The 10,918-nt window shown below is 61.8% G+C and overlaps 1 protein-coding gene across 1 annotated transcript; it reads right to left on the bottom strand.

Moving 5' to 3' along the window:
* Positions 1-631: 631 nt before the first annotated feature.
* LOC311428265 (scavenger receptor cysteine-rich type 1 protein M130-like) lies at positions 632-10,487 on the bottom strand. Its single transcript, XM_084539796.1, has 16 exons — positions 10,102-10,487; positions 9,667-9,987; positions 9,272-9,586; positions 8,558-9,146; positions 6,390-6,496; positions 5,853-6,158; positions 5,418-5,744; positions 5,023-5,337; positions 4,583-4,897; positions 4,056-4,100; positions 3,660-3,968; positions 3,273-3,308; positions 2,872-3,012; positions 2,124-2,219; positions 1,268-1,420; positions 632-1,036 (listed from the first exon to the last, which is right to left on the bottom strand). The coding sequence occupies exons 1-16, from the start codon at positions 10,445-10,447 to the stop codon at positions 780-782; spliced, it is 3,978 nt and encodes a 1,325-aa protein (XP_084395922.1). The 5' UTR covers positions 10,448-10,487; the 3' UTR covers positions 632-779.
* Between the last annotated feature and the right edge of the window lie 431 nt (positions 10,488-10,918).

Below are 10,918 nucleotides of genomic sequence, written 5' to 3'. Positions count from 1 at the left end.
CCAGAAAGGTTGTTGGATGGTGTCCCATCCCTAGAAGCATTCAAGGCCAGGCTGGATGGGGCTTTGAGCAACCTGATTTTGAGGAAAGTGTCCCTGACACAGCTAGGACAGCTGACACAAATGGATCAAACAGATGTTCCAGACCATCCAGCACCCCCTGCAGCCCACCACCCTACTACCAAAAACATCTCTCAGCCTGCAACAGAGGCGCCTGCTGGGGAAGAGCTGGGGAGGACCTAGCAGCAGGATCAGGGAGGGCAGTATGGGTACTAAGTCCTGCCCAGGGGTCCAACACTTCTCACCACTCTGATCCTGCAGGAGAGGTTCTTCTGTCTGTGGGTTCTGGACAGTCATCCCTGGGTTCCACGGGGGCCCAAGGCTGTAGAAGATGGGTGCTACCAGCGAGTGCATCATGGGACATCACATAGAGCCACTTTTGCTGGAAACTGCCTGTGGCTGGCAGGATGGAAATGCCTCTGTCAGTAGGAATAGTGTCTAGGCACTGGGGGTTGTGGCAGCCCCCCAGCCTGATCCCAACCCTCTTGGTCCCAAGAAATGACCATTCCCCACTATTGCATCTTTGAGCTCTACTCCAATTGGTTAGCCTCAGAGAGAGACCCCGACACCTGGGCAGGGAAACACTGGACCTGGGGCAAAGCCCCCAGAATGTTTTAATATAAACATTTGCCAACACAAAGCACAAAAACAGGGAATACCAAGAGGGGAAATACCCATGTGTGTCTGCAGACTGCTGGAAAAGGGAGACCGTTCCCTGGCACTCACGGCTCTCCCAGTGGCACTGAGCTCTCCTCCTTCCTGGTTGCAACCAGCTGCTCGGCAGGGCTGGGCTCTGCTGGCCTGGAGCTCTGGGACACTTGTGCAGGTGGCTCTGGTGTCACATCCTGGGTGTCCTCATGGGGACATGCCAGAGACACCTCTTCAGCATCGTCATAGCACATGTGTACCAGAAAAGGGGACAAGGTGTCTCCCTCAGCTCCAGGGTGCCCAGCACTTCTCCGGGAGCGCAGGCTTCCCTCTGTAAGCATCAAGGCAGGCTGCTGTGGTTGGGCCTGTGGGGTGCTCCTCAGGGCTGTACAACACCTTCCCCCTCCGCACCAGCCTGAGACACTCGGCCCATTCTCCCAGCCCCCCAAAATATCTCAGGACAGGTTCTCCATGTCAGGAGATCAGGCTCTAAATATTTCATGGATTCTCCTGGCCCTGGGATTGGCACATAGGAAGTGGAAGTGCTGCAATGCCCTCTCACCTGTGGCTGTATTCCTGGGCCCATCTCCTTCCTCTGGTGTCCTGGGCACTTCCCAGTCCCCCTGCCCAGGGAAAGGATGCTCCCCAGGGTCAGAAACCTCCTCAGCATCATCGTAGCCATCCACTGGGTCACCTCCAGGCAGGACAGGGACATCTGAAAGGAGAGGAGAGGTGGTGGCAGTGAGAAGAGACGTTCTGCAGAGCAGAGGATGGAAGGGTGTGTGGGGACACAGGGCTGACATGCTGCTGGTGTCAGGGCCAAAGCAGAGCCCTCGTCCTTCCAGCTCTGATGGTGGCACTCAGTGGCACTGCTGTCTGTCTGTCTTCTGGGAGGAGAGATAGAGCCCTTCCTCTCCCTCCCCCTCCAATCCCTGGGGCTGGCCCCAGACCATCCTCCTCCTCTCTGTGCCTGGAGTAGGGCTTCAGCTGGGGCAGGGACCCCTCTGAAAAGGAGGCTGCAGAGAGCTGCAGTGGGTGCTGTGGGATGAGCCCTGCTGCCCCATCTCGTGGTCAGCACTGCTGGGGATGGGCAACCACAGCACTGGGTCAGAGTGGGGGGGAGACCACCCCTGCTACCCTGGGATGAGCCCATCCCGTAGGGGCTCCCAGAGCTGCCCTGGGACAGCCCCTTCGCTCAGCCCTTGGATGTCCCCAGGGTGCAGGGCCAGGCAGAGAGGGGCTGTCCCCTCTGGGATGGGCAGAGCTGGTGTGGAGGAAGCTCCTCTGTGGGGGCCAACACCTGGATCTCTCCCACAGATCCCATGGTCCAACCATTTCAGGGACCATTGGCAGGAGTTGCAGGGGACAGCCCTGGTCTGGGGTAGGGAGAAAGATCCCCTTCATGAACATACACCCACCTGAGAGACTGAACCTCGCCTGCTTCTCCCACGCCAGGCTGTAAGCGATCTCCTCGTACACGGCCTCAGGGAAGGGCTCCCCAGCTCTCCCAGAGCCTGGGGACAGAGGCAGGGCAGGTCTGGGAATGGGCAGAGAGGGACAGGACCCCACTGGGTTCCCGCAGCCCCATTCCCTAGGCCAGCACAGGGCTGTCCCCACAGCACAGCCCCTCTGTGTTGTGTTGGCACTGAGGCCACATCCCCATGGAGGGCAGCATCCCCATGGAGATGGTCTGGGGCAGCATCAGCCTTGCACCATCCCTTTGGAAACAGCCCTTGTGCCCCTTTGGTCCCTGGGTCATGTCCGAGTGCAGACCCTGCACAAATTCCCTCATTTCCCCTTCTCATGGAGCTGCTCCATCTCTGCCCCACACATCAAAAGCACAGCCCGTGTCCTGTTGGGGGGTGGCTGACACCACAGTGATGGACCCTGCTGCCCCATGCTCCTCCTGGCAGAGCTGCTCAGAGGACTGCCAGCAGTGCATCTTCCCCTTCTCACCCAGCCCAGCTCTCACATTTCTCTCCTCACCCCAGAACTGATGCCCCAGGGTCTGGACTCTCTCTATCCCTTGATGTTCGTCTGTCAGTCAGTGGGGCAGCACATGGGGCAGGAGGCAGCACACGGCTCTGTTTCTGTGTCCCAGGACACCAACACGCCCATCCCTGCCAGGAGGCATCTGCCCCCCAGGACCACTGGGGAAGGACCCACCTCTGCGCCGAGCCCTGGCGCTTCGCACCTGCCCAGCCAGGAGGGCCAGGAGCAGGCAGATGAGGGCCCCAAGGATGATGCAGAGGATGACAGGCACCGAGAGTCTCTCGCTGCTGGTGGTCGGACGGCTCCGTGGGGGATCTGCATGGGCAGGAACATGGCAGGGGCAGCATCAGACAAGGGAGAGGCTGGGGGCAGGATGAGCCACTCCTGACCACACAAGGCAGCAGGGGCTGGGGGGGACAGGGCTGGGTGATGGGGCAGCTCCCACCCTGCTGGGTACATCACAGACTTCTCCCATCTCCCTCAATTTCCTGAGAGCCCAGCAAGGAGCCCCTTTCCCTGGCTGTAGGTCACAGCTTCTCTGTGGGCAGACCCAGCCCTGGGGAAGGACAGCTTACCTGCTTGTGGGGAGGATGTTGCTGTCCTGGGTGCAGCTACAGGGGAGCAGAAGGAGAGCTGGGCTGAGAGGCTGGGGCTGTGGCACCAGGCAGCCTCTCTGGCAAATGACGCCAAAATTTGCCACCTGAATTGTCCCTCCTGTGGGGCTGGGCAGGGTGGCAGGGACAGGGCCCAGCACCACTGCTCTGGGCTGCTCACAGGACAGTGCAGGCAGCCCAGGGAATGTGCTGGCACATCCAGCCCCACAGAGGCTGCTCCCCACCCACCACCAGCCTCCCACTCTGCAGGGACACCCTTGCTCAGGCCAGCACTGGGGCCATGCCAGGATCCAGCAGGGCAGACACCCAAGCCAGCTCCCAGCCATGTCTCCCAGCCCCACTGCTCACCTGAGCAATGCACAGCCGCATCTGCCTTATGCTGGCAGGCACCGCTGTCCCCTGGCTGGGCCCAGCAGTCCTGCAGAGACAGCTCCGTCCCCCTGCACTCCATCAGCCACATGGGGCCCGTCCCCTCTCCAGCAGCAGCCTGGCCCAGGGCATAGACCGCGGGGCCACAGCCCAGCTGCCTGCACGCCACCTCGGCATCCCGCATGTCCCAGGCATTGTCACACAGCGTCCCCCAGGTGCCGCGGTGCCAGATCTCCACTCTGCCCGAGCAGCCGTCCTTGCCTCCCACGGTACGGATCTTCTCCCTGTCTGGGGAGGCAGCAATGTCCCATGGCACCAGGACAACTGGGGGAGCCCTGCCAGGTAAGGGGGGCACGTGCAGGGGCAGCTCCCTACCTGTGCAGCTGGTGGAGTTGGGGCATGCAGCCACCTGCGGCCTTTCTGTCCATGTCCCAAAGGAAAGAGAAGTTGGGCTGAAAAGGGCTGCTCTGGGGGTCATGCAGAAGAGAGCAGAGCTGACCTCTGCTCACATGTCCCCATGCTGGGTCAGGGCAGCAGCAGAACCCTGTTCACTCAGGGGACACACACGGCACTGCAGAGGGGAACCAAGTGCTCGGCCCCACAGGGTCCCTGGTTCACAGAGCAGCAAGAGGCTGTCCCAGGAGGGGGGACTCCTGAAAGCCCTGCATGGTCTCCTCTCAGACCTTGCGTGGAGATGCCTCTGCATCCCCTAGGGGCTGAGGGCAGCCCACATGTTGACTGCTGCTGGTGGACATGGGTGGCTCTGAGAGCTGAAGTCACCTTTGTGCCACCAGCAGCAACAGGGTCTAAAGCAGGAAGTCAAAGCCCCTCTGGGTTCCTTCTCTGCATTTCACCATACCCAGTGGGGAACAGGACCTGGTGCCTTGATGGCTCGGATTTACCATTGCAGGTGATGTGTGTCTCTTCTCGGCTGTCATCACACGACTGCGGATCCCAGGCAGCAGAGGGACACTGCCAGAAGGAGCTGTTGCTTTTCCCACACTCCACGTGATCCAGCCACGCAGTGCCAGACAGCTTCTCATAATTTGAGATTGTTTCCAGTTCCCCCTCATTCCCGCAGCCCAGCTCCTTGCACACCAGTGACGCCGTCTCGGTGGTCATGGAGTTGGAGCAAACGCTGCCCCACGTCCCGTTGTAGAAAACCTGCAGGCGCCCGGAGCAGCCATTGCTGTTCTCCAGCCTCAGGGCCATGAACTCTGGAAGGAGGAAAGGCCCCAGGGATGTCCTTGGATGTCAGACACTGATAGCCTTAGCCTTACCTGGCTCTACCCTCACCCTGGCCTCACTGGCCCCAGCTTTCCTCCCAGCTCACAGCACAGACCTGAGCAGATGACTCCCGCGTCCTCCTTGTGCCTGCAGTCGTGCTGCCCCCAGGCCTTGGCAGGGCAGTCCCAGAGAGCAGCTTCGGCCCCGGAGCAGTTGATGCCATCCAGCCAGATCTGCCCAGAGCCCTCCCCAAACCGAGCAGAGCCGGCTGCCTCCAGGGCCCCTCCGCAGCCCAGCTGGCGGCAAACGACGGCGGCGTCGGCCAGGTCCCAGGCGTCATCACAGACGGTGCCCCAGCGCCCCTGGTAGTAGATCTCCACTCTCCCGGCACAGCGCCCGGCCCCGTCCACCAGCCGCACCCGCCGGCTCCCTGCAGCGGGAAGAACCCCGGCCGTCAGGGGCTGGCTGCCCTCCTGGACCATCAACTGGGGGACGTGCAGCACCACTCACCCCGGCACATGACCCCCACGTCCTCCATGATTCCTGCTGCTGGTGTGATCTCGGGCAGGGAGGTGTTGCAGAGGCTCAGGTCAGCCTCGTGCCCTGCACACTGCACACCACGCAGCCCCACAGGTCCTGGTCCTCGCTCGGCCCTCACGGGGGTGTAGGCTGCCTCTGCCTCTCCGCACTGCAGCTGCCGGCACACCACGCTGGCCTCCTGCATGTCCCATTGCTCATCCAGGACTCTGCCCCACGTCCCGTGCTGGAAGACCTCCACGCGCCCATCGCACCGGCTCTCTCCGCCCACCAGCCGCAGGGGCATGGGGCGAGCTAGGCCTGGTAAGAGGAGAAATTCAGCCTGGTGCTGCCGTGGGGTCCCCAGCTGTGGGTGGCCGTGTCACACACCAGGGGCAAATGGACTTTGCAGCACTGCCCAGCACTCACCTGAGCAAATGACAGCAGCAGCGTTCTCCTGGGAGCACGGCGAGGCCCCCAGGGCAGTCACCGCGCACTGCCCCAGGTGGGCTTCAGTCCCGTCACAGTGGAACGAGTCTCTCCAGACGGGGCCGGTTCCTCTCCCAAAATGCCCTCCTCCAGGAATGGACTCAGCAAAGCCACAGCCGAGGTGCCGACACAGAACGTGGGCGTCCGAGAGGTCCCAGCGGGAGGCACAGAGGGTCCCCCACGTCCCCAGCACCTCCACCTCCACCCTGCCCTCACACGCTGTGCTGCCGTTCACCAGCCTGAACCCTGTGTACTCAAGGACAAAGGAGGGTGAGAGAGGCCACATTTGTGCTCTTGCTCCCACAAGATCTGCAGGAGATGCCAAAGGGACAGTGTGCCTTTCTCCTCCTGCAGCACTCTCATTTTAGGGCTGTAGACCACCACCTCACCCCACCTGTCCCCCACCCAGCACAGCCCAATGCCCACACTGCCCACAACCACAGCCCCAGTGGACACCATCCCTACCCAATTCCTTACGTGTGCAGGTGACATGAGTGCCATTGCTGTGGGTGCAGGTCTTGTCCCTGGCAGCACCCGTGGGGCAGAAGAGGATGGTGGATTCATTCCCCACACACTGCAGCTCTCTGTCCCAGACAGGACCGGCCCCTTCTCCCAGCTGAGCTGCCCCATGGACAGACAGGGCTGTGCCACACTGCAGCTCCCTGCACACCACCTCGGCAGCTTTGGCACCAAAATGGGAGTGACAGACAGCTTTCCACTGGTCCCTGTCGTGGACCTCCAGACTTCCTGAGCAGGGGCTGTCCCCTCCAACCAGCCGGACAAATCCTGGAGCAACCAAGGAGACCTGTGAGTTCCCAGAGCCCTCTGGCACTTCCATGCCCACCTCCCACCTCATCCCTGAGGTGGCCGCATGCAGAGCCCCACGGCCAGCCCAGCAGCTCTCCGTGGGTGCTGATGGCACAAAGAGTTCAGGGCCCCCCTGCTGCTCCTCAGAAACCAGCCCAGCCCCTGGGCTGCCTGCAATGAAACACGCACAGCATGTGGGCCCAGCGAAATGGGCCCAAGCACTGGGGGCTGCTGCAGCTGGCTCTGTCCCACCGGGCTCAGGCCAGGCTGAGGAACCCCTTGGAGTTGCCAGAAAAGCCCCCTGTTCCCAGGGGCTCCTGGGGCTCTTCGGGAACTGCTGTTACATGGGGCACATCTGGGGAGCAGGTAAAGGGGGGTCCTCAGGCAGGGAGAGTGTGTGTCGCTAATCATTCACAACCCCAGCCACCAGCCACACATGGAGAAAAAGTGCAGGCAGAGAGCAGCCCTGGGTTGATACGAGCTCTCGGTATGAGTGCAGACACCGAGGAGAGACAGGAGGTGCTGGCACAGCCCCTGGGGCACAGGGCAGGCAGGAGAGGCTGGGCAGTGGGTCAGCATAGCCTAGAGGGGCCGTGTCCCTGGAGGCTGGTTCTCATGGGGTGACCCTGGGACAGGAACAGGGTGCCATTTGCCACCCTGCTCCTCTGCTCAAGCCCAGTGCTCCTGCCCTCTGAGCAGCCTCTCTGCTTTGGCCGACATTCTCTTGTCTGCTCGGGGTACAACCCAAAAGTCCTGGGCCATTGCACGCCCTTCCCTGAGGCTGCTGGTGGCTGGGGGAGCTGCTCTAGATTCCCCCGGCATAGGGACCAGCCTGCCAGACAGGGCCTGGGTGAATGGGAGGAGAAAGATGGGAACGAGGCAACACAATGGGGAAGGGTGAGGGCTTTCCTCTCCCAGCCCCGGGCACCTCCCCAGGGTTGGCTACTCCAGCTTCAGGGCGAGGCTCAGTGTGCTCCCACTGGGCTTTCCCCAGGGACTAGGGACACCAGCAGTGACAAACCCAGCTCAGAGTGCAACTTGACACACAGAGCCATGTTCTGGTGTCCACTTGTTGCTTCCTGAGGTCACAGCCACGTCCCTTAGAAGTGTCCTCATCCCAGAGATAGGGAACAAGTTCAGTCCTTACCTGAGCATGTCACTCCAGCATCCCGTCTGTGATAGCAGCCTGTTTGACCCCAGCCATTGTGTGTGCAGTCAGACAGGGCAGACTCAGTGCCATTACATTCAACATCATCCATCCAAATGGGACCAGATCCTGGCCCAAAGTGTGCATTCCGAGGAGCTTCAAGGGCAACCCCACAGCCCAGCTGCCTACAAACCACTGCAGCATCGAAGATGTCCCAGCGGTCACTGCACACAGTTCCCCACTGGCCCTGATGTTTCACCTCCACTCTTCCAGCACAGCGCTTACCGCCATCCACCAGCCTCACCTCTGCAGTTCCTTCAAACACCAACACAGGAAGGGTCAGGAGAGCTTCGAGCCCCACAATATGGGTCTGTGAGTGCTCCCTGCCCAGGCAGAGTCACAGGCCCCAGGGTGGGAGCCCTGTCCCCACAGACTGTCACTGGGGTGTTCAGTGGGGTCCTTCCTCTGCCCATGTGCTGCACTGGTCTGGGAGTGCACTACTCCAGCCTTCCTGGGCAGTTTGCTACCCCTCAGCCCCATACCCCCTCTTTCCACCCCAGTGGCCTCCTGGGCAGTTTGCTACCCCTCAGCCCCATACCCCCTCTTTCCACCCCAGTGGCCTCCTGCCCATGCCCACCCACACACCACCCCCTGTCTAGAACAGAGTTCCCACTCCTGCCCAACCCCGTACCCTCTCCAAAGCCCCATGACTCTAGCCCCATATTTCTTCCTGTCCATCTTCTGCCCCAGGCACTTCTCAAATGCACAAAACCCACAGGAGCTGCTAGCAGCCTGGCCATTGACTTCTGCTGGTGAATCTGGGTGGCTCTGAGAACTGAAGTCACCGTTGTGCAACCAGCAGCAACAAGGTCTAATGCTGGAAGTTGGAACCTCTGGGTTCCTTCTCTGAATTTCACCATACCCAGTGGGGAACAGGACCTGGTGCCTTGATGGCTCAGATTTACCATTGCAGGTGATGTGGGTCTCTTCTCGGCTGTCATTACACGACTGCGGATGCCAGGGAGCAGAGGGACACTGCCAGAAGGAGCTGTTGCTTTTCCCACACTCCACGTGATCCAGCCATGCTATGCCAGACAGCTTGGCAGAGGTAGAATCTGTTTCCAGTTCCCCTTCATTCCCGCAGCCCAGCTCCTTGCACACCAGTGACACGGTCTCGGTGGTCATGGAGTTGGAGCAAACGCTGCCCCACGTCCCGTTGTAGAAAACCTGCAGGTGCCCGGAGCAGCCATCGCTGTTCTCCAGCCTCAGGGCCGTGAACTCTGGAAGGAGGAAAGGCCCCAGGGATGTCTTTGGATGTCAGCCACCGATAGACTTGGCTCTAACGGGCTCTACACTCACCCCGGCCTCACTGGCCCCAACTCCCCTCCCCACTCCCAGCACAGACCTGAGCAGATGACTCCCACGTCTGCCTTGTGCCTGCAGTTGTGCTGCCCCCAGGCCTTTGCAGGGCAGTCCCAGAGAGCAGCTTCAGCCCCGGAGCAGTTGACGCCATCCAGCCAGATCTGCCCGGAGCCCTCCCCAAACCGAGCAGAGCTGGCTGCCTCCAGGGCCCCTCCGCAGCCCAGCTGGCGGCAAACGACGGCGGCGTCGGCCAGGTCCCAGGCGTCATCACAGACGGTGCCCCAGCGCCCCTGGTAGTAGATCTCCACTCTCCCGGCACAGCGCCTGGCCCCGTCCGCCAGCCGCACCCGCCGGCTCCCTGCAGCATGGAGAACCCCGGCCGTCAGGGGCTGGCTGCCCTCCCAGCCCCACACCTGGGGGACGTGCAGCACCACTCACCCCGGCACACGACCCCCACGTCCTCCATGATCCCTTCTGCCGGTGTGCTCTGAGGCAGGGAGGTGTTGCAGAGGCTCAGGTCAGCCTCGTGCCCTGCACACCGCACCCCACACAGCCCCACAGGGCCTGGTCCTCGCTCGGCCCTCACGGGGGTGTAGGCTGCCTCTGCCTCTCCGCACTGCAGCTGCCGGCACACCACGCTGGCCTCCTGCATGTCCCATTGCTCATCCAGGACTCTGCCCCACGTCCCGTGCTGGAAGACCTCCACGCGCCCATCGCACCGGCTCTCTCCGCCCACCAGCCGCAGGGGCATGGGGCGAGCTAGGCCTGGTAAGAGGAGAAATTCAGCCTGGTGCTGCCGTGGGGTCCCCAGCTGTGGGTGGCCGTGTCACACACCAGGGGCAAATGGACTTTGCAGCACTGCCCAGCACTCACCTGAGCAAATGACAGCAGCAGCGTTCTCCTGGGAGCACGGCGAGGCCCCCAGGGCAGTCACCGCGCACTGCCCCAGGTGGGCTTCAGTCCCGTCACAGTGGAACGAGTCTCTCCAGACGGGGCCGGTTCCTCTCCCAAAATGCCCTCCTCCAGGAATGGACTCAGCAAAGCCACAGCCGAGGTGCCGACACAGAACGTGGGCGTCCGAGAGGTCCCAGCGGGAGGCACAGAGGGTCCCCCACGTCCCCAGCACCTCCACCTCCACCCTGCCCTCACACGCTGTGCTGCCGTTCACCAGCCTGAACCCTGTGTACTCAAGGACAAAGGAGGGTGAGAGAGGCCACATTTGTGCTCTTGCTCCCACAAGATCTGCAGGAGATGCCAAAGGGACAGTGTGCCTTTCTCCTCCTGCAGCACTCTCATTTTAGGGCTGTAGACCACCACCTCACCCCACCTGTCCCCCACCCAGCACAGCCCAATGCCCACACTGCCCACAACCACAGCCCCAGTGGACACCATCCCTACCCAATTCCTTACGTGTGCAGGTGACATGAGTGCCATTGCTGTGGGTGCAGGTCTTGTCCCTGGCAGCACCCGTGGGGCAGAAGAGGATGGTGGATTCATTCCCCACACACTGCAGCTCTCTGTCCCAGACAGGACCGGCCCCTTCTCCCAGCTGAGCTGCCCCATGGACAGACAGGGCTGTGCCACACTGCAGCTCCCTGCACACCACCTCGGCAGCTTTGGCACCAAAATGGGAGTGACAGACAGCTTTCCACTGGTCCCTGTCGTGGACCTCCAGACTTCCTGAGCAGGG

The sequence above is a fragment of the Aythya ferina genome (assembly GCF_964211825.1).
Source record: "Aythya ferina genome assembly, contig: HAP1_SCAFFOLD_37, whole genome shotgun sequence".
Classification (NCBI taxonomy): Eukaryota; Metazoa; Chordata; class Aves; order Anseriformes; family Anatidae; genus Aythya; species Aythya ferina.
The sequence above is the reverse complement of the archived record's forward strand: the minus strand, read 5'-3'. Positions and strand labels throughout refer to the sequence as shown.